This window comes from Cheilinus undulatus, linkage group 6, assembly GCF_018320785.1.
Source record: "Cheilinus undulatus linkage group 6, ASM1832078v1, whole genome shotgun sequence".
In the NCBI taxonomy this organism is placed as follows: Eukaryota; Metazoa; Chordata; class Actinopteri; order Labriformes; family Labridae; genus Cheilinus; species Cheilinus undulatus.
This window is the reverse complement of record NC_054870.1, coordinates 200117-225789: the sequence shown is the minus strand read 5'-3', so window position 1 is coordinate 225789 and position 25673 is coordinate 200117. Positions and strand designations below refer to the sequence as shown.

Below are 25673 nucleotides of genomic sequence, written 5' to 3'. Positions count from 1 at the left end.
GAGGCCACATGGAGCTTGAAGGTTAGCTGGTCATCAATCATGACACCCAGATTCCGGGCTGACTTAGTGGGCAAGAGATTATTTGATCCAAGCTGGATACTGATCTGCGGTTCCATAGTGGGACTGGCTGGGATGATAATGAGCTCAGTTTTGGGCAGGTTGAGCTGAAGGTGACGTTCCCTCATCCATTTAGAAATATCAGCAAGGCAGGATGAGATCCGAGCTGAGACAGTTGTGTCATCTGGTGGAAAGGACAGGAATAGCTGTGTGTCGTCTGCATAGCAGTGATAAGAAAAGCCATGGGAGCGGATGATTGCACCAAGTGAGGTGGTGTATATTGAGAAAAGTAGGGGACCAAGCACAGACCCTTGAGGCACCCCTGTTGATAAGCCATGCAGTTTAGACACTCCTCCCTTCCATGATACTCTAAAAGATCTCCCTGTGAGGTAGGACTTAAACCACTGTAGGGCAGATCCTGAGATACCAAGTGAAGAGAGTGTGGAGAGGAGGATTTGGTGGTTTACTGTGTCAAAGGCAGCGGACAGATCCAGCAGTAAGAGAACTGAGGACTGACAGCTGACAGCTGACAGCATGGACTCTGGACTTGATAAAGACCAGTGGACCAACAGATGTCATGGACCCTGAACCATCACTGACTGTGGAGACTTTGGACTGCTGAGCGATGGATCGATGTGGTCTCAGTGGTCCAAAGTCCTGTTTTAACTACACATTCATGTCAAAGAGAGAAACGATGACAGATTTTTCTACTAGCTAAAATAAACTTTATTTAAGAGTGATTTCCTGAATAAAAGCAGGACTGAAATAAAAAAATGTGTTTCTCTCATGAGTAAACTCAACACTGAAAGCAGACGCTGGCATCAATAAATAGAAACATCAAACCTTCACCGACAGACTTCATCTAACTTCACACTGGGGTAGACTGCCCCGACAGCCGGGCTTCACGCTGGGGTAGACTGCCCCGACAGCCGGGCTTCACGCTGGGGTAGACTGCCCCGACAGCCGGGCTTCACGCTGGGGTAGACCGCCCCGACAGCCGGGCTTCACGCTGGGGTAGACCGCCCCGACAGCCTGGCTTCACGCTGGGGTAGACCGCCCCGACAGCCGGGCTTGGATGTCCTCAGTATTCACGTTTCCTGTTCCTCTTCTGCAGCTCCACATACAAACACCTGCAGTTTCACTTCCTCCATTCTTTCTTTGCCAGGGGCCAAAGGTACGGTGGCCCTGAAGGCCAATAGGAAATAAATATTTCAAAAGCGCAAAATAGATTTCAGAAAACACAAATACATTTCACGAAACCGGAAAGGGTAGGACCATGGTGCTTGTTTGTGATTGGCTAAACCCAAGTCTGTCCGGCATCATGTACACTTTGCATACATGGTGCAAAGTGTATCCCCCCTCCAGAATGCTCAAATCATGAACTACCATCATAACATTCATTTTGTGTTCATTTCTGATCAAGCCTGATAATACTGGAGAGTTTGAACAGGTTAACTCACTTCTATTTCAAGTTACAGGGGATACAAATTATTTCAGGGCCGAATCAGGGCCTGATTTCTTATATCCCCTCTAACTTCAAGAGGAAAGCTCAAAACGGTTCCAATTTCACAAATGTCATCAGTTGTCATGAGAGCTGGCCAAGAAAAGTCTATTGAGGCAGGGGGCCCCACCTCTTCCTTGTGGATGGGGGGTGCAAATCCTGGCAAGGCTAAAATGAGACCTAAAATCATTTGTAATTTACATTAAAGCAAAGACAAGGCAGTAGTACACCATTTATACACCCTGAAGAGATGACATATTTGATTGCAATGAAATGTTCCTTTGTTTTTTACAGTTCTTTACACTGTGAAACACTTGTTTAGAGTGGGATGTAGTTGAAGTGGACGATGTGTTGAAATAAATGGTCTGAAATTGATCTCTCTGTACATAAATCTTGTTCAGACTGGTCAATAGACAAGTTAATATTCAGTGAAATGGCTATGCAGGACCTTTATTTTGAAATACCTCGAGGCGGAAGTGGGAAGTGGTGAGTGCATGTCAGCGGCTTGACGCTAAACAGCGCTAATAGAAGATGATAAAAGTTATGAAGAAAATATGTCTGTTACTCATGTACAGCAGCGTGGACCCAGATTTGATGACCAACACGCCGCCAAAATACAATGACAGGACGCAGGAGGAAAAAGATGCGTTCTCAGTTCGGCGTAATGAGTGTGCACCAAGCTGCAGAATCAAAACGTTTACTTAAAAGATCTTATTTTAAAAGATATTACCAACAAAAACACGATAATGAAGAATAAAACAGATGATCAAAACTAATCTTCTGCTTTATACATTCTTTTATTGTCATTTTTATTCACTGAGGCGAAATCTACGCCTGATAGTCGATAGTCAGCTCCTTCGGCAAAGGCGGCAGGGGGATACAAATCCTACCGGGGGTACTTCTTTTGGCACGACACTTTCAGCGCGATTTTAGGCTTCCAACTGAAATGTGTATGTCATGATACGAGGAGAGCATATCAGGAATCACACTATATGTATTTCCCTTGTTGAAGTATTCTGCTATCAACTCAAGTTCCTCTTCCATGCCGGTAGACACTTGAAATTTCATGCTGGCTCGGCTATTGCGGTAAGAAGTATAAACAGGAAATGATAAATGACTGATGCCGGACAGACTTGGGTTTAGCCAATCACAAACAAGCACCATGGTCCTACCCTTTCTGGTTTCGTGAAATGTTTTTGTGTATTGTGAAATGTTTTTGCGTATTGTGAAATGTTTTTGCGTATTTTGAAATGTTTTTGTGTATTGTGAAATGTTTTTGTGTATTGTGATATGTTTTTGCGTATTGTGAAATGTTTTTGCGTATTGTGAAATGTTTTTGTGTATTTTGAAATGTTTTTGCGTATTTTGAAATGTTTTTGTGTATTTTGAAATGTTTTTGTGTATTGTGATATGTTTTTGCGTATTTTGAAATGTTTTTGCGTATTTTGAAATGTTTTTGCGTATTGTGAAATGTTTTTGTGTATTTTGAAATGTTTTTGTGTATTTTGAAATGTTTTTGTGTATTGTGAAATGTTTTTGCGTATTGTGAAATGTTTTTGCGTATTTTGAAATGTTTTTGTGTATTGTGAAATGTTTTTGCACTTTGTGAAATGTTTTTGTGTATTGTAAAATGTTTTTGTGTATTGTGAAATGTTTTTGCATATTTTGAAATGTTTTTGCACTTTGTGAAATGTTTTTGCGTATTTTGAAATGTTTTTGCATTTTGTGAAATGTTTTTGTGTATTTTGAAATGTTTTTGCACTTTGTGAAATGTTTTTGCGTATTTTGAAATGTTTTTGCATTTTGTGAAATGTTTTTGTGTATTTTGAAATGTTTTTGCACTTTGTGAAATGTTTTTGCGTATTTTGAAATGTTTTTGCACTTTGTGAAATGTTTTTGCGTATTTTGAAATGTTTTTGCATTTTGTGAAATGTTTTTGTGTATTTTGAAATGTTTTTGTGTATTGTGAAATGTTTTTGTGTATTGTGAAATGTTTTTGCATATTTTGAAATGTTTTTGCACTTTGTGAAATGTTTTTGCGTATTTTGAAATGTTTTTGCATTTTGTGAAATGTTTTTGTGTATTTTGAAATGTTTTTGTGTATTGTGAAATGTTTTTGTGTATTGTGAAATGTTTTTGCACTTTGTGAAATGTTTTTGTGTATTTTGAAATGTTTTTGTGTATTTTGAAATGTTTTTGTGTATTTTGAAATGTTTTTGTGTATTGTGAAATGTTTTTGTGTATTTTGAAATGTTTTTGCGTTTTGTGAAATGTTTTTGTGTATTTTGAAATGTTTTTGTGTATTTTGAAATGTTTTTGTGTATTTTGAAATGTTTTTGTGTATTGTAAAATGTTTTTGTGTATTTTGAAATGTTTTTGCGTATTGTGAAATGTTTTTGTGTATTTTGAAATGTTTTTGTGTATTGTAAAATGTTTTTGCACTTTGTGAAATGTTTTTGCGTATTTTGAAATGTTTTTGCGTTTTGTGAAATGTTTTTGTGTATTGTGAAATGTTTTTGTGTATTTTGAAATGTTTTTGTGTATTTTGAAATGTTTTTGTGTATTGTAAAATGTTTTTGTGTATTTTGAAATGTTTTTGCGTATTGTGAAATGTTTTTGTGTATTTTGAAATGTTTTTGTGTATTGTAAAATGTTTTTGCACTTTGTGAAATGTTTTTGCGTATTTTGAAATGTTTTTGCGTTTTGTGAAATGTTTTTGTGTATTGTGAAATGTTTTTGTGTATTTTGAAATGTTTTTGCGTATTGTGAAATGTTTTTGCGTATTTTGAAATGTTTTTGTGTATTTTGAAATGTTTTTGTGTATTGTGAAATGTTTTTGTGTATTGTGAAATGTTTTTGCACTTTGTGAAATGTTTTTGTGTACTGTAAAATGTTTTTGTGTATTTTGAAATGTTTTTGTGTATTTTGAAATGTTTTTGTGTATTTTGAAATGTTTTTGCACTTTGTGAAATGTTTTTGCGTATTTTGAAATGTTTTTGCGTTTTGTGAAATGTTTTTGTGTATTGTGAAATGTTTTTGTGTATTGTGAAATGTTTTTGCGTATTGTGAAATGTTTTTGTGTATTTTGAAATGTTTTTGTGTATTTTGAAATGTTTTTGCGTATTGTGAAATGTTTTTGTGTATTTTGAAATGTTTTTGTGTATTTTGAAATGTTTTTGCACTTTGTGAAATGTTTTTGCGTATTTTGAAATGTTTTTGCGTTTTGTGAAATGTTTTTGTGTATTGTGAAATGTTTTTGTGTATTTTGAAATGTTTTTGCGTATTGTGAAATGTTTTTGCGTATTTTGAAATGTTTTTGTGTATTTTGAAATGTTTTTGTGTATTTTGAAATGTTTTTGTGTATTTTGAAATGTTTTTGCGTATTGTGAAATGTTTTTGTGTATTTTGAAATGTTTTTGTGTATTGTGAAATGTTTTTGCGTATTGTGAAATGTTTTTGTGTATTGTGATATGTTTTTGTGTATTGTGAAATGTTTTTGTGTATTGTGAAATGTTTTTGCGTATTGTGAAATGTTTTTGTGTATTTTGAAATGTTTTTGTGTATTGTGAAATGTTTTTGTGTATTTTGAAATGTTTTTGCACTTTGTGAAATGTTTTTGCATATTTTGAAATGTTTTTGCACTTTGTGAAATGTTTTTGCGTATTTTGAAATGTTTTTGTGTATTTTGAAATGTTTTTGTGTATTTTGAAATGTTTTTGCACTTTGTGAAATGTTTTTGCGTATTTTGAAATGTTTTTGCGTTTTGTGAAATGTTTTTGTGTATTGTGAAATGTTTTTGTGTATTTTGAAATGTTTTTGTGTATTTTGAAATGTTTTTGCGTATTTTGAAATGTTTTTGTGTATTTTGAAATGTTTTTGTGTATTTTGAAATGTTTTTGTGTATTTTGAAATGTTTTTGCACTTTGTGAAATGTTTTTGCGTATTTTGAAATGTTTTTGCGTTTTGTGAAATGTTTTTGTGTATTGTGAAATGTTTTTGTGTATTTTGAAATGTTTTTGCGTATTGTGAAATGTTTTTGCGTATTTTGAAATGTTTTTGTGTATTTTGAAATGTTTTTGTGTATTTTGAAATGTTTTTGTGTATTTTGAAATGTTTTTGCGTATTGTGAAATGTTTTTGTGTATTTTGAAATGTTTTTGTGTATTGTGAAATGTTTTTGCGTATTGTGAAATGTTTTTGTGTATTGTGAAATGTTTTTGTGTATTTTGAAATGTTTTTGCGTATTGTGAAATGTTTTTGTGTATTTTGAAATGTTTTTGTGTTTTGTGAAATGTTTTTGCGTATTGTGAAATGTTTTTGTGTATTTTGAAATGTTTTTGCGTATTGTGAAATGTTTTTGTGTATTTTGAAATGTTTTTGTGTTTTGTGAAATGTTTTTGCGTATTGTGAAATGTTTTTGTGTATTTTGAAATGTTTTTGTGTATTGTGAAATGTTTTTGTGTATTTTGAAATGTTTTTGCACTTTGTGAAATGTTTTTGCATATTTTGAAATGTTTTTGCACTTTGTGAAATGTTTTTGCGTATTTTGAAATGTTTTTGTGTATTTTGAAATGTTTTTGTGTATTTTGAAATGTTTTTGCACTTTGTGAAATGTTTTTGCGTATTTTGAAATGTTTTTGCGTTTTGTGAAATGTTTTTGTGTATTGTGAAATGTTTTTGTGTATTTTGAAATGTTTTTGCGTATTTTGAAATGTTTTTGTGTATTTTGAAATGTTTTTGTGTATTTTGAAATGTTTTTGTGTATTTTGAAATGTTTTTGCACTTTGTGAAATGTTTTTGCGTATTTTGAAATGTTTTTGCGTTTTGTGAAATGTTTTTGTGTATTGTGAAATGTTTTTGTGTATTTTGAAATGTTTTTGCGTATTGTGAAATGTTTTTGCGTATTTTGAAATGTTTTTGTGTATTTTGAAATGTTTTTGTGTATTTTGAAATGTTTTTGTGTATTTTGAAATGTTTTTGCGTATTGTGAAATGTTTTTGTGTATTTTGAAATGTTTTTGTGTATTGTGAAATGTTTTTGCGTATTGTGAAATGTTTTTGTGTATTGTGAAATGTTTTTGTGTATTTTGAAATGTTTTTGCGTATTGTGAAATGTTTTTGTGTATTTTGAAATGTTTTTGTGTTTTGTGAAATGTTTTTGTGTATTTTGAAATGTTTTTGTGTTTTGTGAAATGTGTTTGTGTATTTTGAAATGTTTTTGTGTATTTTGAAATGTTTTTGTGTATTGTGAAATGTTTTTGTGTATTTTGAAATGTTTTTGTGTTTTGTGAAATGTTTTTGTGTATTGTGAAATGTTTTTGTGTATTGTGAAATGTTTTTGTGTATTTTGAAATGTTTTTGCGTATTGTGAAATGTTTTTGTGTATTTTGAAATGTTTTTGTGTATTTTGAAATGTTTTTGTGTATTGTGAAATGTTTTTGTGTATTTTGAAATGTTTTTGTGTTTTGTGAAATGTTTTTGTGTATTGTGAAATGTGTTTGTGTTTTGTGAAATGTTTTTGTGTATTGTGAAATGTGTTTGTGTATTTTGAAATGTTTTTGTGTATTTTGAAATATTTTTGTGTATTGTGAAATGTTTTTGTGTATTTTGAAATGTTTTTGTGTTTTGTGAAATGTTTTTGTGTATTGTGAAATGTGTTTGTGTATTTTGAAATGTGTTTGTGTATTTTGAAATGTTTTTGTGTATTTTGAAATGTTTTTGTGTATTGTGAAATGTTTTTGTGTATTTTGAAATGTTTTTGCGTATTGTGAAATGTTTTTGTGTATTGTGAAATGTTTTTGTGTTTTGTGAAATGTTTTTGTGTATTGTGAAATGTTTTTGTGTATTTTGAAATGTTTTTGCGTATTGTGAAATGTTTTTGTGTTTTGTGAAATGTTTTTGTGTATTGTGAAATGTTTTTGTGTATTTTGAAATGTTTTTGCGTATTGTGAAATGTTTTTGTGTATTGTGAAATGTTTTTGTGTTTTCTGAAATATATTTTGCGCTTTTGAAATATTTATTTCCTATTGGCCTACAGGGCCACCATACAAAGGCGTGTCCCGGGGGAGTTATCTGTGTCTGGGCGGTTCCTGTGAGCCTGGAATCTCTGGAACACTTCCATGGATTATCATTAATCTGACCCCAGAATGAAGTGGTGAGATTTTGGACATACAGATCCTAATTCAGGGCTGTTGGGCCTCATGTTCAGACCTCATCTGTAATCAAATATTCCATATGTTTGTGGATAAACTGTGGATGTTGGAGGTCATAGGTCAAAGTGAAAGGCCTCATGTTCAAGCCTGGCTTGTGAATTAAAGTATTTCAAAGATTCTGCTCAACAGACTCAAGACTTAGACTTTCCAGGTGAAAGGTCAAAGTCATTGGACCTCATGTATATCCCTTGCTTTTACTAAGTCATGAATGCATCAGGCATTTTCTTCCAGATTTAGAGAAACCTCCACTTTGATTCAAGGAGAAGCTGAAGTGACTTTCGGGGTCAATGTCAAGGTCATTTGGCCCCGTGATCACCTCTAGGTTTAAAATATGGGTTCGTCTCTGAGGGAGTTTCTGCTCTGACAAAAGAAGAAACTGTTGTGGAGGTAAAATGTCTCTCCAGGCCATGCCAGGGAGTTTTTCTTTTTTTCAAAGTTTGCACTGTCTGCTCTGGTTCAGTGAGAGACAAATATGATTTTTCTGGTCAAAGGGCCTCATGTTCATCCCTAGCTTTCCAGGCTGTGCCTGTTAATCCAACAGCCTAAAGGGATTTGTTCTGCACAAATGCAACTCTGACTAAGGGATGAGGTGCCTCAGTTTGGAGGTCTGGGGGTCCCGGTTGAAGGCTAATGGTCATACCTGGTCTTACATATAATATTCTATCTCATATTATAATATTTTAGGTCAAAGGTTAGGGTCACCGGGCCTCAGATTCACCTGTTGTTTAAGAATCCTTGGAGGGTAGTCATTCATGGTTCTATCTACTCTGATCTGATCTGGAGGTTGTTAGTCAGAATGATTGTTCCAGGATTGTTAAGGCAGCCTCTCTGAAACTCTCTGAAACTCTTCTCTCTGCTTCTGTCTCTTAAACTTTAGAAGGTCGGATTAGATGGATGTCAGAGTCACAAGAGAGGGCTTTCTGCCCATGTCCATCACATATTTGTTGGTCAGTATCTCAAAAATGTTTAGAGCAGTTTCTTCAAATTGTGCACAAAGGTGAACTCTGACTCAGGGAGGGACTGATTTCACTGGAAGTCAAAGGTCAAGGTCACTGGGCCTCATGTTTATCCCTCTACTGGGAGCACAACATTCAAGAATGCTTTGTGGGTTTTAGTTTGCATGCATGTCCACTCAGACTCAGGTCAAAGGTCACTAAGTCTAATGTGCATGTGATATCTCCTGAATGCTTTGAGGGATATGTTCACCCTGACTCACTGATTACATTCTGGAGGTCAAAGGTCAAAAACCATCCACAGCCTTCATCTTAACCCACCTTCAGAGCCAGGCAGCAGTGAGGAGATGTTTCTGCTGAGCTATCATGAACTTCATGTCCATTAACTGTCCGGTACTGATCTACTGAAGGAAATGTCCACGTGTAGATGTTCTGTTCACCCTGGAAGAAGACTTGAAGTTATTTAGAGTCAACACTGCTGCTGATCCCTCCAGAATCAGAGGATGGAGGAGGGGGCTAGTCCATCTTCCCCCGACCCTCTCTCCATGATCTTTGTGACCTTTTTCTCCCAGAGGTCACTCGTTCAGTCCTTCCACAGCTCCACATGAAGCTCTGTCTGTGCTGAAGGCTACAGGGGACAGGAGAGCTCCAGGTCACTGAGAGGAGACTTCAGGCAGCCCAGTAAGTCCCCCATGCAGAGAAGCCTCCAGGTCCCTGCTGCTGGGGCCTTTCTGGACCTGTAGGACCGGCCCTCACCGCTGTGACCAAGTCAGCTGTCCTGGAGGAGAAAGGCAAAGATTTTTAGTCTACACCAGTGACTGCAGGCTTTCATTTGATTCTCGGCTGTATATTTAACAAACCTGTCAAAGGATCTAATCTGGTGGACTCAAACTCAAACTTGAAACTTCTTTCCTGTACTTTTTCTGCAGAGACCCCCCACCAATGATGCCATACAACTTTTTAGTTTGAGCCTCAGCCATCACCAAACGTCAGGGATCATCACATTCATGCATCAGTATCATTACTTTGTTTCTCTAAATCAACTTTTAACATTCACCCTAGGCTTATGATTTTTGGGTCTGCACATGGATTATCATGAGAATGAGAAAAAAGCCTCTTGGAGTCATGCCTGAATCCCAACAGGAAGCCCACCAGCTCCGTCTTTTGATTTCAGAATAAGATGTTTTTGGTGGTGCATGCAGGATTTTGTGCTCTTCCAGACTTTCTGTCAGACCAACAGTATCACACTGAGCATGCTTACATGTAGACACCTCATCATAGTTAGTGTGACTGCCGTATGAAACATCTGACTGGCCTCAAATGTCACATGTATGATGGAAGTCTACTCCTCTACACGTCTGTTTAAATCCTCACATTCTAACAATACTACAGCTCCTATATCCTGACCTGTCTCCTGTGTGCCACTCCGTTGTGTAGGAGCCCTGCTGGGACGTCCGGCCTCTGCTGAGAGTCCACGCTGCACCGTGAGGAGACCGCCTGGTGCGGCCCATCGTTCTGGTTCTCCCATCGAGCAAAACCTTTATTCTTGGACGCTTTCCTGTGAGTCCTGTATTTCATTTTAGGGAAGGTATGTGATCCACCGTTCGCAGCCCCCCAGCTGTGCTCGGGCCACAGGGGCTCCGTCTGCGTGGCCTGGCTGGCGGTGGCCCTCTGCAGACGTACAGAGATCCTCTGAGCTGAACCCGTCATCAGGGTGATGGACTGAGGGTCCAGGACTGGACCTGCTGGTGTGACCGATGGGAACTCAAACACCTCGTCCTCATCTACAGGAGAGGGAGCACAAAGGGTGAATAAAGCAGAGTGGAAGATTTAAATCCCTACAGCGGAGTGTTACCTGTGCAGGTGGGCAGGGCAGGGCTGCTGGGCAGCGAGCTGTGGGTCAGTCGGACCGGAGAAACGCTGCCCAGAGAGCTAGACCGGATCAGCTTCCTACAGGCCAGAACCAGCAGCTCCCGACACTGTTTATGACAGTTAACTCCACAGTCTGCAACACACATACACTGGAAATAAATGCATCTGTGGATAACAAAAATAAGTATATAAATAAAAAAGAAAAAAATAAGTAAATAGGAAAACAAGTAAGTAAATAAATAAAAATAAGTAAGTAAAGAAATAAGTACATAAATAAGTAAATAAATGAGTGAATAAATAAATAAATAAATAAGAAAATAAATAAACAAGTATATATTTTAAAAAGTAAATAAAAAGTAAATAAATTAATAAGTAAATAAATAAATAAATAAATAAATAAAAATAAGTAAGTATAGAAATAAGTACATAAATAAGTAAATAAATAAGTGAATAAATAAATAAATAAGAAAATAAATAAATAAGTATATATTTAAAAAAGTAAATAAAAAATAATTAAATAAGTAAACAAAAAGTAAATTAATAAGTAAATAAATAAATAAAAATAAGTAAGTAAAGAAATAAGTACATAAATAAGTAAATAAATAAGTGAATAAATAAATAAATAAATAAATAAATAAGAAGATAAATAATTAAGTATATATTTTAAAAAGTAAATAAAAAATAATTAAATAAGTAAATAAAAAGTAAATTAATAAGTAAAGAAATAAAAAAGTGAATAAATAAACAGATAAATAAATAAATAAGTAAATAAATAATAACTGAAGAAATAAATAAGTATATAAATAAACAAGAAAATAATAAGAAAATAAATAAATAAGTAAATTAATAAATAAGTAAATAAATAAATAAAAATAAGTAAGGATAGAAATAAGTACATAAATAAGTAAATAAATAAGTAAATAAATAAATAAAAATAAGTAAGGATAGAAATAAGTACGTAAATAAGTAAATAAATAAGTAAATAAATAAATTAATTAATTAATCAATAAATAAATAAGTAAATAAAAAAGTAAATAAAAGGTTAATAAATAAATAAATAAATAAGTGAATAAATAAATAAGTAAATAAATAATAACTGAATAAATAAATAAATAAGTATATAAATATACAAGAAAATAATAAGAAAATAATAAATAAGTAAATAAATAAATAAGATAATAGATATATAAGTAAATAAATAAGTAAATAAATAAATTAGTATATATTCAAAAAAGTAAATAAAAGAAATAAATAAGTTAATAAATAAGTAAATATAAATTAAATAAATTAATAGGTAAATAAATAATTAAGTGAATGAACAAATAGGTAAATAAATAAAAAAGTAAATTAATGAATAAATAAGTATATAAATAAACAAGAAAATAATAAGAAAATAAATAAATACTGAAATAAATAAATAAGTTGATAAATACATAAGTAAATAAATAAAAAGGAAAAATAAATAAGTAAATGAATTAAAATAAGTAAGTAAAGAAATAAGTGCATAAATAAGTAAATAAATAAGTGAATAAATAAAAAAGAAAAATAAATAAATAAGTAAATGAATAATATAACTAAGTAAACAAATAAGTACATAAATAAGTAAAAAAATAAGTGAATAAATAAATAAATAAATAAATAAATAAATAATTAAGTATATATTTTAAAAAGTAAATAAAAAGTAATTAAATAAGTAAATAAAAAGTAAATTAATAAGTAAAGAAATAAAAAAGTGAATAAATAAACAGATAAATAAATAAATAAGTAAATAAATAACAACTGAAGAAATAAATAAGTATATAAATAAACAAGAAAATAATAAGAAAATAAATAGATAAGTAAATAAATAAATAAGTAAATAAATAAATAAAAATAAGTAAGGATAGAAATAAGTACATAAATAAATAAATAAATAAGTAAATTAATTAATTAATTAATTAATCAATAAATAAATAAGTAAATAAAAAAGTAAATAAAAAGTAAATAAATAAATAAGTAAATAAATAAGTAAATAAATAAATAAGTAAATAAATAATAACTGAATAAATAAATAAATAAGTATATAAATAAACAAGAAAATAATAAGAAAATAATAAATAAGTAAATAAATAAATAAGATAATAGATATATAAGTAAATAAATAAGTAAATAAATAAATTAGTATATATTCAAAAAAGTAAATAAAAGAAATAAATAAGTAAATAAATAAGTAAATAAAAAGTAAATATAAATTAAATAAATTAATAGGTAAATAAATAATTAAGTGAATGAATAAATAAGTAAATAAATAAAAAAGTAAATTAATGAATAAATAAGTATATAAATAAACAAGAAAATAATAAGAAAATAAATAAATACTGAAATAAATAAATAAGTTGATAAATACATAAGTAAATAAATAAAAAGGAAAAATAAATAAGTAAATGAATTAAAATAAGTAAGTAAAGAAATAAGTGCATAAATAAGTAAATAAATAAGTGAATAAATAAAAAAGAAAAATAAATAAATAAGTAAATGAATAAAAATAACTAAGTAAACAAATAAGTACATAAATAAGTAAATAAATAAGTGAATAAATAAATAAATAAATAAATAAATAAATAAATAAGTATATATTTTTAAAAGTATATAAAAAACAAATAAATAAGTAAATAAATAAGTAGAGAAAAAGTAAATTAATAAGTAAATAAATAAATAAGTAAATAAATAAATAAACAAGTATATAAATAAGTAAATAAATAAATAAGTGAATAAATTAATAAGTAAATAAGTGAGTTAATAAATAATAAATATAAAAGAGCAGCTTAGCTTCAGGGGAGAATAATCTGAATCTAATAATCTGAAAGCTCTGTTTCTATGATACCAGACTATGTTTGTTAAAGGCAGCAGGATGAAGAAGGACCTTTTTAGCCTTCTATAAATCCTTGAGTCCAGATCCCAGATGAAGCTCAGGGATGTTGGTGTCTTTATTTGGTGGATGTTCAGAGTAGATGAGGGCATGTGGACCCTGTCCTCATGTGGATGTTCTGTATGTATGTGAGCATATACACACATGTTTTTTTCCAGGATTTTTATGGCCTCTGTCCTGGATGTGGTATGAATATGTTGTCTGAATATTTCAGTCTCTCTCTGTTCAACACTGAAAGATTCCCCCTCTTTGGTTTGAGCTGCTGCTCTTTATCATCATCACATCTAAAATGAAAACGTGATCAAACTTTACCTTTGCACTTGTAGCCTTGCTTGATGATTCCCCAGAGCTGCAGGTCAAAAGAAGAGTTAGAAGAGAAAAATGAACCACTTAAATCCTAAAATAGAATGTCTCTAATAAAACACACCAATCATCACATTCCTCCTCTGTGGATCAGATGCTCAGATTTAGACAGACTGACATTTTCACAACAAACGATTGGTAACAGGATGGAGTACCCATAGGTTCTCACACATGACGCCATAACCTTCAGGACCAGTGTTAGCACGAAGGTGGAATCTGAGCGGATGATGAAAACAGAAACTAATAAAAGGCTCAAAAAGATGCAAACATTTCTGACGGTCACTGAGAAACGTCAGCAGGCAGGAAGTTAAAAAAAAACCTCTTACATGAGGCGCCCCTGTAGGAAACATTTTAGCAAAGTGGTCCAGTTTGGTCCAGTCCAGATTGGTCCAGTCCAGGTTGCTCTGGTCCAGTCCAGTTTGGTCCAGTCAAGTTTGGTCTGGTCCAGTGTAGTTCAGTCCAGTTTGGTCCAGGTTGGTCCGGTCCAGTTTGGTCCAGTACAGTTTGGTCTGGTCCTGCTTGGTCCTGTCCAGTTTAGTCCAGTCCAGTGAGGTCTGGTCCAGTTTGGTCCAGTCCAGTTTGGTCCAGACTAGTTTGGTCCAGTCCAGTTTGGTCAAGTCAAGTTTGGTCTGGTCCAGTTTAGTCAAGTCAAGTTTGGTCCAGTCCAGTTTAGTCCAGTGCAGTTTGGTCCGGTCAAGTTTGGTCCAGTCCAGTTTAGTCAAGTCCAGTTTGGTCCAGTTTGGTCCAGTTTAGTCCAGTTTGATCCGGTCCAGTTTGGTCCAGTTTAGTCCAGTTTGATCCGGTCCAGTTTGGTCCAGTTTAGTCCAGTTTGATCCGGTCCAGTTTGGTCCAGTCCAGTTTGGTCCAGTACAGTTTGGTCCAGTACAGTTTGGTCTGGTCCAGTGTAGGTCAGTCCAGTTTGGTCCAGGTTGGTCTGGTCCAGTTTGGTCAAGGTTGGTCAGGTCCAGTTTGGTCCAGTCCAGTATGGTCTACTTCAGTTTGGTCCAGTCCAGTTTAGTCCAGTCCAGTGCGGTCCAGTCCAGTTTTGTCCAGACTTGTTTGGTCCAGTCCAGTTTGGTCCAGTCCAGTGTTGTCAAGTCAAGTTTGGTCTGGTACAGTTTAGTTTGTTCCAGTCCATTTTGGTTTGGTCCAGGTTGGTCTGGTCCAGTTTGGTCCACTCCAGTTTGGTCCAGTCCAGTTTGTTCTGGTCCAGTTTGGTCCGGTCCAGTTTAATCCAGTCCAGTTTGGTCCAATCCATGTTTCTCTGGTCCAGTTTTGTCCAGTCCAGTTTAGTCCAGTCCAGTTTGGTCCAGTCAAGTTTGGTCTGGTCCAGTGTAGTTCAGTCATGTTTGGTCAAGGTTGGTCCAGTCCAGTTTGGTCCAGTACAGTTTGGTCTGGTCCTGCTTGGTCCTGTCCAGTTTGGTCCAATCCAGTGAGTTCTGGTCCAGATTGGTCCAGTCCAGTTTGATCCAGTCCAGTTTGGTCCAGACTAGTTTGGTCCAGTCCAGTTTGGTCAAGTCAAGTTTGGTCCAGTCCAGTTTGGTCCAGTCCAGGTTAGTCCAGTCCAGTTTGGTCCGGTCAAGTTTGGTCTGCTACAGTTTAGTCAAGTCCAGTTTGGTCCAGTTTAGTCGAGTCCAGTTTGGTCCGGTCCAGTTTGGTCCAGTCCAGTTTGGTGCAGTCCAGTTTATTCCAGTCCAGTTTGGTCTGGTCCAGTGTAGTTCAGTCCAGTTTGGTCCAGGTTGGTCCGGTCCAGTTTGGTCCAGTACAGTTTGGTCTGGTCCTGCTTGGTCCTGTCCAGTTTAGTCCAGTCCAGTGAGGTCTGGTCCAGTTTGGTCCAGTCCAGTTTGGTCCAGTTCAGTTTGGTCCAGACTAGTTTGGTCCAGTCCAGTTTGGTCAAGTCCAGGTTGGTCTGGTCCCGTTTGGTCCAATCAAGTTTGGTCTGGTCCAGTTTAGTCCAGTCCAGTTTTGTCCAGGTTGGTACGGTCCAGTTTGGTCAGGTCCAGTTTGGTCCAGTTCAGTTTGGTCCAGTTCAGTTTTGTCCAGTCCAGGTTGGTCCAGTCCAGTTTGGTCCAGACTAGTTTGGTCCAGTCCAGTTTGGTCCAGTCCAGTTTGGTCAAGTCAAGTTTGTTCTGAACAACTTTAGTCAAGTCCAGTTTGGTCCACTCCAGTTTAGTCCAGTCCAGTTTGGTCTGGTCCAGTTTAGTCCAGTCCAGTTTGTTCAAGTCCAGTTTGGTCCAGTCCAGACTTGTTTGGTCCAGTTTGGTGCGGTCCAGTGTAGTCCAGTCCAGTTTGGTCCAGTCCAGTTTGGTGCAGTCCACTTTGGTCCAGTCCAGTGTGATCTGGTCCAGTTTATTTCAGTCTAGTCCAGTTTGGTCTGGTCCAGTTTGGTCTAGCCCAGTTAGGTCCGGTCCAGTTTGGTCCGGTCCAGTTTGTTCCAGTCCAGTTAGGTCCAGTCCAGGTGGGTCTGATCCAGTTTGGTCCAGTCCAGTGTATTCTAGTCCAGTTTGGTCCAGTCCAGTTTAGTCCAGTCCAGTTTGGTCCAGTCCAGTTTGGTCTGGTCCTGTTTAGTCCAGTCCAGTTTATTCCAGTCCAGTTCGGTCCAGTCCAGTTTGGTCCATTCCAGTTTGGTCCAGTCCAGTCCAGTTTGGTCTAGTTTGGTCCAGTCCAGTTCGGACTGATCCAGTTTGGTGCAGTCCATTTAGTCAAGTCCAGTATGGTCCAGTTCAGTTTAGTCCAGTCCAGTTTGGTCAACGTCCAGTTTAGTTCAGTCCAGTTTGGTCCAGTCCACTTTAGTCCAGTCCAGGTTGGTCCAGTCCAGGTTGGTCCAGTCCATTTTCGTTTAGTCCAGTTTGGTTCAGACCAGATTGGTCCAGTCCAGTTTGGTCCAGTCCTGTTCGGTTTAGTCTAGTCCAGTTAATTTTAGTCCAGTCCAGCTTTGTCTCGGCCACTTTGGTCCAGTACAGTTTGATCCAGTCCAGTTTATTTCAGTCCATTCCAGCTTGGTCTGGTACAGTTTGGTCCGGTCGAGATTAGTCCTGTCCAGTTTGCTCCTGTCCAGGTTGGTCCCAACCAGTTTAGTCCAGTCCAGTTCAGTCCAATCCAGTTTGGTCCAGTTCAGTTTGGTCCGGTTCAGTTTTGTCCAGTCCAGGTTGGTCCAGTCCAGTTTGGTCCAGACTAGTTTGGTCCAGTCCAGTTTGGTCCAGTCCAGTTTGGTCAAGTCAAGTTTGTTCTGAACAACTTTAGTCAAGTCCAGTTTGGTCCACTCCAGTTTAGTCCAGTCCAGTTTGGTCTGGTCCAGTTTAGTCCAGTCCAGTTTGTTCAAGTCCAGTTTGGTCCAGTCCAGACTTGTTTGGTCCAGTTTGGTGCGGTCCAGTGTAGTCCAGTCCAGTTTGGTCCAGTCCAGTTTGGTGCAGTCCACTTTGGTCCAGTCCAGTGTGATCTGGTCCAGTTTATTTCAGTCTAGTCCAGTTTGGTCTGGTCCAGTTTGGTCTAGCCCAGTTAGGTCCGGTCCAGTTTGGTCCGGTCCAGTTTGTTCGAGTCCAGTTAGGTCCAGTCCAGGTGGGTCTGATCCAGTTTGGTCCAGTCCAGTGTATTCTAGTCCAGTTTGGTCCAGTCCAGTTTAGTCCAGTCCAGTTTGGTCCAGTCCAGTTTGGTCTGGTCCTGTTTAGTCCAGTCCAGTTTATTCCAGTCCAGTTCGGTCCAGTCCAGTTTGGTCCATTCCAGTTTGGTCCAGTCCAGTCCAGTTTGGTCTAGCTGGTCCAGTCCAGTTCGGACTGATCCAGTTTGGTGCAGTCCATTTAGTCAAGTCCAGTATGGTCCAGTTCAGTTTAGTCCAGTCCAGTTTGGTCAACGTCCAGTTTAGTTCAGTCCAGTTTGGTCCAGTCCACTTTAGTCCAGTCCAGGTTGGTCCAGTCCAGGTTGGTCCAGTCCATTTTCGTTTAGTCCAGTTTGGTTCAGACCAGATTGGTCCAGTCCAGTTTGGTCCAGTCCTGTTCGGTTTAGTCTAATCCAGTTAATTTTAGTCCAGTCCAGCTTTGTCTCGGCCACTTTGGTCCAGTACAGTTTGATCCAGTCCAGTTTATTTCAGTCCAGTCCAGCTTGGTCTGGTACAGTTTGGTCCGGTCGAGATTAGTCCTGTCCAGTTTGCTCCTGTCCAGGTTGGTCCCAACCAGTTTAGTCCAGTCCAGTTCAGTCCAATCCAGTTTGGTACAGTCCAGTTTGGTCCAGTCCAGTTTAATCCAGTCCAGTTTGGTCCAGTCCAGTTTGGTTTGGTCCAGTTTAGTCCAGTCCAGTTTGGTCCAGTCCAGTCCAGTTTGGTCTAGACCATTTTGGTTCAGTCCAGTTTGGTCTGATCCAGTTTGGTCCAGTCCAGTTTAGTCCAGTCCATTTTGGTTCAGTCCAGTTTTGTCTGATCCAGTTTGGTCCAGTCCAGTTTAGTCCACTCAAGTTTTCTGAGACCAGTTTATTTCAGTCCAGTTTGGTTCAGTCCAGTTTGGTTCAGACCAGTTTGGTTCAGTCCAGTTTATTCCAGTCCAGTTTGGTCCAGTCCAGTTTGGTCCAGTCCAGTTTAGTACAGGCCAGTTTGGTCCGGTCCAGTTTAGTCCAGTCCAGGTTGGTCCAGTCCAGGTTGGTCCAGTCCATTTTCGTTTAGTCCAGTTTGGTTCAGACCAGATTGGTCCAGTCCTGTTCGGTTTAGTCTAGTCCAGTTAATTTAAGTCCAGTCCAGCTTTGTCTCGGCCACTTTGGACCAGTACAGTTTGATCCAGTCCAGTTTATTTCAGTCCAGTCCAGCTTGGTCTGGTACAGTTTGGTCCAGTCCAGATTAGTCCTGTCCAGTTTGCTCCTGTCCAGGTTGGTCCCAACCAGTTTAGTCCAGTCCAGTTCAGTCCAATCCAGTTTGGTACAGTCCAGTTTGGTCCAGTCCAGTTTAATCCAGTCCAGTTTGGTCCAGTCCAGTTTGGTTTGGTCCAGTTTAGTCCAGTCCAGTTTGGTCCAGTCCAGTCCAGTTTGGTCTAGACCATTTTGGTTCAGTCCAGTTTGGTCTGATCCAGTTTGGTCCAGTCCACTTTGGTCTGCTCCAGTTTGGTCCAGTCCAGTTTAGTCCAGTCCATTTTGGTTCAGTCCAGTTTTGTCTGATCCAGTTTGGTTCAGTCCACTTAGGTCTGGTCCAGTTTGGTCCAGTTTGGTCCAGTCCAGTCAAGTTTTCTGAGACCAGTTTATTTCAGTCCAGTTTGGTTCAGTCCAGTTTGGTTCAGACCAGTTTGGTTCAGTCCAGTTTATTCCAGTCCAGTTTGGTCCAGTCCAGTTTGGTCCAGTCCAGTTTGGTCCAGTCCAGTTTAGTACAGGCCAGTTTGGTCTGGTCCAGTTTAGTCCAGTCCAGGTTGGTCCAGTCCAGTTTGGTTCAGACCAGTTTATTCCAGTCAGATTTGGTCCAGTCAAGATTGGTCCAGTCCAGTTTTGTCTAGTCCAGTTGGGTTCAGACCAGTTTGGTGTAGACCAGTTTGGTCCAGTCCAGTTTGGTCCAGTCCAGTTTAGTCCAGTCTAGTTTAGTCCAGTCCAGTTTGGTCCAGTCCAATTTGGTCCAGTCCAGTTTGGTCCACTCCAGTTTAGTCCAGTCCAGTTTGGTCTGGTCCAGTTTAGTCCAGTCCAGTTTGGTCCAGTCCAGACTAGTTTGGTCCAGTTTGGTGCGGTCCAGTGTAATCCGGTCCAGTTTAGTCCAGTCCAGTTTGGTCAAGTCAAGTTTGGTCTGGTCCAGTTTAGTCCAGTCCAGTTTGGTCTGGTCCAGACTAGTTTGGTCCAGTTTGGTGCGGTCCAGTGTAGTCCGGTCCAGTTTGGTCCAGTCCAGTTTGGTGCAGTCCACTTTGGTCCAGTCCAGTGTGATCTGGTCCAGTTTAGTCCAGTCCAGTGTGGTCTGGTCCAATGTAATCCAGTCCAGTTTATTTCAGTCTAGTCCAGTTTGGTCCGGTCCAGTTTGGTCTAGCCCAGTTTGGTCTGGTCCAGTTTGGTCAAGTCAGGTTTGGTCCAGTCCAGTTTAGTCCAGTCCATTTTGGTTCAGTCCAGTTAGGTCCAGTCCAGGTGGGTCCGATCCAATTTGGTCCAGTCCAGTTTAGTCCAGTCCAGTTTGGTCCAGTCCAGTTTGGTCTGGTCCAGTTTTATCCAGTCCAGTTTATTCCAGTCCAGTTTCGTCCAGTCAAGTTTGGTCTGGTCCAGTTTGGTCCAGTCCAGTTTGGTCCAGTCAATTTAGTCCAGTCCAGTTTGGTCCAGTCCAGTTTAGTCCAGTCCAGTTAGTTCTGGTCCAGTTTGGTCCAGTCCAGTTTGGTCTGGTCCAGTTTAGTCAAGTCCAGTTTGGTCCAGTCCAGTTTAGTCCAGTTTGGTCTGGTCCAGTTTGGTGCAGTCCAGGTTGTTCCAGTCCAGTATGGTCCAGACTAGTTTGGTCCAGTCCAGTTTGGTCCAGTCCAGTTTTGTCCAGGTTGGTACGGTCCAGTTTGGTTTGGTTCAGTTTGGTCTAGTTCAGTTTTTGTCCAGTCCAGTTTTGTCCAGTCCAGGTTGGTCCAGTCCAGTGTGATCTGGTCCAGTTAAGTCCAGTCCAGTGTGGTCTGGTTCAATGTAATCCAGTCCAGTTTATTTCAGTCAAGTCCAGTTTGGTCCAGTCCAGTTTAGTCCAGTTTGGTCTGGTCCAGTTTGGTGCAGTCAAGTTTAGTCCATTCCAGTTTGATCCAGTCCAGTTTGGCTTTGTCCAGGTTAATCCAGTTCAGTTTAGTTGAGTCCAGGTTGGTCTGGTCCCGTTTGGTCCAGTCCAGATTGGTCCAATCAAGTTTGGTCTGGTCCAGTTTAGTCCAGTCCAGTTTTGTCATGGTTGGTACGGTCCAGTTTGGTCTAGTTCAGTTTGGTCTAGTTCAGTTTGGTCCAGTCCAGTTTGGTCCAGTCCAGTTTTGTCAAGTCAAGTTTGGTCTGGTACAGTTTAGTTTGGTCCAGTCCAGTTTGGTCCAGTCCAGTTTAGTCCACTCCAGTTTAGTCCAGTCCAGTTTGGTCTGGTCCAGTTTGGTCCAGTCCAGTTTAGTCCAGTCCAGTTTGGTCCAGTCCAGTTTGGTCTGGTCCAGTTTTATCCAGTCCAGTTTATTCCAGTCCAGTTTCGTCCAGTCAAGTTTGGTCTGGTCCAGTTTGGTCAAGTCAGGTTTGGTCCAGTCCAGTTTAGTCCAGTCCATTTTGGTTCAGTCCAGTTAGGTCCAGTCCAGGTGGGTCCGATCCAGTTTGGTCCAGTCCAGTTTAGTCCAGTCCAGTTTATTCCAGTCCAGTTTCGTCCAGTCAAGTTTGGTCTGGTCCAGTTTGGTCCAGTCCAGTTTGGTCCAGTCCATTTAGTCCAGTCCAGTTTGGTCCAGTCCAGTTTAGTCCAGTCCAGTTAGTTCTGGTCCAGTTTGGTCCAGTCCAGTTTGGTCTGGTCCAGTTTAGTCAAGTCCAGTTTGGTCCAGTCCAGTTTAGTCCAGTTTGGTCTGGTCCAGTTTGGTGCAGTCAATTTTAGTCCATTCCAGTTTGATCCAGTCCAGTTTGGCTTTGTCCAGTTTAATCCAGTTCAGTTTAGTTGAGTCCAGGTTGGTCTGGTCCCGTTTGGTCCAGTCCAGATTGGTCCAATCAAGTTTGGTCTGGTCCAGTTTTGTCCAGTCCAGTTTTGTCCAGGTTGGTACGGTCCAGTTTGGTCTAGTTCAGTTTGGTCTAGTTCAGTTTGGTCCAGTCCAGTTTTGTCCAGTCCAGGTTGGTCCAGTCCAGTGTGATCTGGTCCAGTTAAGTCCAGTCCAGTGTGGTCTGGTCCAATGTAATCCAGTCCAGTTTATTTCAGTCAAGTCAAGTTTGGTCCAGTCCAGTTTAGTCCAGTTTGGTCTGGTCCAGTTTGGTGCAGTCAAGTTTAGTCCATTCCAGTTTGATCCAGTCCAGTTTGGCTTTGTCCAGGTTAATCCAGTTCAGTTTAGTTGAGTCCAGGTTGGTCTGGTCCCGTTTGGTCCAGTCCAGATTGGTCCAATCAAGTTTGGTCTGGTCCACTTTGGTCCAGTCCAGTTTTGTCCAGGTTGGTACGGTCCAGTTTGGTCTAGTTCAGTTTGGTCTAGTTCAGTTTGGTCCAGTCCAGTTTGGTCCAGTCCAGTTTGGTCAAGTCAAGTTTGGTCTGGTACAGTTTAGTTTGGTCCAGTCCAGTTTGGTCCAGTCCAGTTTAGTCCACTCCAGTTTAGTCCAGTCCAGTTTGGTCTGGTCCAGTTTAGTCCAGTTCAGTTTGGTCAAGTCAAGTTTGGTCTGGTCCAGTTTAGTCAAGTCCAGTTTGGTCCAGTCCAGACTTGTTTGGTCCAGTTTGGTGCGGTCCAGTGTAGTCCAGTCCAGTTTGGTCCAGTCCAGTTTGGTGCAGTCCACTTTGGTCCAGTCCAGTGTGATCTGGTCCAGTTAAGTCCAGTCCAGTGTGGTCTGGTCCAATGTAATCCAGTCCAGTTTATTTCAGTCTAGTCCAGTTTGGTCTGGTCCAGTTAGGTCCGGTCCAGTTTGGTCCAGTCCAGGTTGGTCCAGTACAGTTAGGTCCAGTCCAGGTGGGTCCGATCCAGTTTGGTCAAGTCAAGTTTTGTCTAGTCCAGTTTGGTCCAGTCCAGTTTGGTCCAGTCCAGTTTAGTACAGTCCAGTTTGGTCAAGTCCAGTTTAGTCCAGTCCAGTTTGGTCAAGTCCAGTTTGGTCTGGTCCACTTTATTCCAGTCCAGTTTGGTCTGGTCCAGTTAGGTCCGGTCCAGTTTGGTCCAGTCCAGGTTGGTCCAGTACAGTTAGGTCCAGTCCAGGTGGGTCCGATCCAGTTTGGTCAAGTCAAGTTTTGTCTAGTCCAGTTTGGTCCAGTCCAGTTTGGTCCAGTCCAGTTTAGTACAGTCCAGTTTGGTCAAGTCCAGTTTAGTCCAGTCCAGTTTGGTCAAGTCCAGTTTGGTCTGGTCCACTTTATTCCAGTCCAATTTGGTCTGGTCCAATGTGATCCAGTCCAGTTTTTTTTTCAGTCCAGTCCAGTTTGGTCCGATCCAGTTTGGTCCAGCCCATTTTGTTCCAGTCCATATTGGTCCAGTCCAGTCTGGTCCAGTTTGGTCCAGTCAAGTTAGGTCCAGTCCAGGTAGATCCGATCCAGTTTGTTCCAGTCAAGTTTTGTCTAGTCCAGTTTGGTGCAGTCCAGTGTATTCTAGTCCAGTTTGGTCCAGTCCAGTTTAGTCCAGTCCAGTTTGGTCCAGTCCAGTTTTGTCTGGTCCTGTTTAGTCCAGTCCAGTTTATTCCAGTCCAGTTTGGTCCAGTCCAGTTTGGTCCAGTCCAGTTTGGTTCAGACCAGTTTAGTACAGTCCAGTTTGGTTCAGAACAGTGTATTCCAGTCCAGTTTGATCCAGTCCAGTTTAGTCCAACCCAGTTTGGTCCAGTCCAATTTTGTTCAGACCAGTTTATTCCAGTCCAGTTTGGTCCATTTCAGTTTAGTCCAGTCCAGGTTGGTCCAGTCCAGTTTGGTTCAGACCAGTTTATTCCAGTCCAGTTTGGTTCAGACCAGTTTATTCGAGTCCAGTTTGGTTGAGACCAGTTTATTCCAGTCCAGTTTGGTCCAGTCCAGTTTGGTCCAGTCCAGTTTAGTCCAGTCCAATTCGGTTCAGACCAGTTTATTCCAGTCCAGTTTGGTCCAGACCAGTTTCGTCCAGTCCAGTTTAGTCCAGTCCAGTTTGGTCCATTCCAGTTCATTCCTCATGGCTGTCCTCTTCTTCCTGACCCGGGGCATTCTGGGTGTTGGATTACAAACGACTGGTATCATGTCAGGACGCTCTTGTAATGACATAATCAGTGATGAATCCAGGATGCTCCCCAGCTTTGATTGTAAGGCTTAGAACTACAGGCCAGACTGTAGTTCTACAGCCTGGCCTGATGGTGGCGCCACGACGCCTCCTCTTTGTAGTTCTAAATCTTGGCCTGACGGTGGCGCCGCAGCGCCTCTTCTTTGTAGTTCTAAATCTTGGCCTGACGGTGGCGCCACAGCGCCTCCTCTTTGTAGTTCTAAATCCTGGCCTGACGGTGGCGCTGTGTATCATGAGGCTGACCAATAGGATAGTGTTGTTGCTGGCACTCAGGGTTAAGAAGGATGGTGAAAAGAAAGAGAGCTGTGTCTGCTATGGTGGAATGGAGGGGTGAACACAAGACCACTACCATGATTGACCTTTGACCTGCCTCTCAACTCACACAGGAGCGACGTCCTCGTCAAGCAGCCACAGTAACAATAATTATATATTTATGACAGTGACGGTAGAGGCCGTCGCTCCAGACGGGACAGGCGCCATTGTCAGTGGGACGGTGATTATTTTCATGTGCACATTTATTCGTGAAAGATGAAATGAGAGATACTCACAAAGCCAGCACAGTGTTCACAGAAGGTGGGCTTCAGGTAAGTCATCTCCTGGAAATCATGAATAAAACCCGGTCCCATCTTACACTGGAGGAGGGGGTTAGCTCGGAGGAAATAGGCAATCATCTCGTCCTTACTGATGAGCCCGTCTCTGAGAGAGAGAAAGACCAGAACCACTCAGACATCAGGGTTAGTCTGAAGGACACGCCTCCATTCCTCTGAAAGCACATCCACTGTTTCTAAAGAGAAAGGTCAGACCACTCAGAGTTAACCAACATGGACTACTTCAACCCAAGAACATCCAAAAATCCTTCTGACAGCTAATAAAAGATCCTCTGGCATCGTCCTGTGATGAAATTCAAATATAGAGAAGAGATGAGAAAGAACAGAAACCATAAAGAAGCCTGTTTATTGGTTAGTTGAGTTCAGTCTGCATGTGTTGAAACATCCATCGTTGAACCTAACGCCAGTGGAGCTCAACCTTTTTTCTACTAAAGAGCCACAAATTCTTAAATAAAATGTTCTAACTTTAGTCAGAGCCACAAATTCTTAAATAAAATATTCTAACTTTAGTCAGAGCCACAAATTCTGATGTGAGGTAGATCATGAGTTCATCCAGAGCTGGAATGAAACAGTGAATAATTGTGAGGTTAAATGGGATTTATAAAAATGTCTGTATAGAGTCAGAAGATACAACATGTCACTGAAAATGAGCATTTATTTATTTATCTTATTTATCACTGACATCAGGCCAAAACCTTGTATCTCAATTTTTCATGATTTAATGTGTTTTTATAAATCAGTGCTACTGGTCACCTCTACATCTGTCAGTGTGTTTTTACCAAGTTTAAAGCAATAAAAATATCAAAAGATAATCTTATTTATTCCATTAGAATGTGCTGAGATTGTGCTGATGAATATTTACTGAGATGTTAAGAACATCTAATTCTTTCTCTGTTATTTAAGAACATCTGGAACTCTTTCTCTCGTGGTTGACACAGAGACAAAAACCATATATTGCTGTTCTGTTTTGAAAAACTTCTCCATAAGGACAGATTTCTGCGTCAGCACAGAACCACTGGAACGACTGAAAACACTGTAGTGCATATGCCAAGCCTGTACGTGGCGCCGTAATGCTGACACAGAAATGCACCAAAAGAGAGAAGAAGAACACAGAAAACTGACACAAACTTTCTTCTAGTGGCCCTTCTGGTTGTTCTCTGTGGTAGATTTAAGAACATCTGGAGTGTGTGGATTTAAGAACATCTGGAGTGTGTGTTTCTCTGTGGTGGATTTAAGAACATCTGGAGTGTGTGTTTCTCTGTGGTGGATTTAAGAACATCTGGAGTGTGTGTTTCTCTGTGGTGGATTTAAGAACATCTGGAGTGTGTGTTTCTCTGTGGTGGATTTAAGAACATCTGGAGTGTG

The 25673-nt window shown here is 39.0% G+C and overlaps 1 protein-coding gene across 1 annotated transcript in view; it reads right to left on the bottom strand.

Annotated features, from left to right (window-relative positions):
- rasgrp3 (RAS guanyl releasing protein 3 (calcium and DAG-regulated)) overlaps nt 1-25673 on the bottom strand; it is a 123647-nt gene that overhangs the window by 2619 nt on the left and 95355 nt on the right. Inside the window, exons 13-18 of the mRNA XM_041789572.1 lie at nt 24249-24396; nt 13814-13850; nt 10577-10726; nt 10129-10505; nt 9043-9499; nt 901-1242 (exon numbers count right to left, since the gene is read on the bottom strand). Of these exons, the coding sequence (XP_041645506.1) occupies nt 9491-9499; nt 10129-10505; nt 10577-10726; nt 13814-13850; nt 24249-24396 (721 nt within the window). The 3' untranslated portion in view covers nt 901-1242; nt 9043-9490. The remainder of the gene's footprint in view (nt 1-900; nt 1243-9042; nt 9500-10128; nt 10506-10576; nt 10727-13813; nt 13851-24248; nt 24397-25673) is intronic.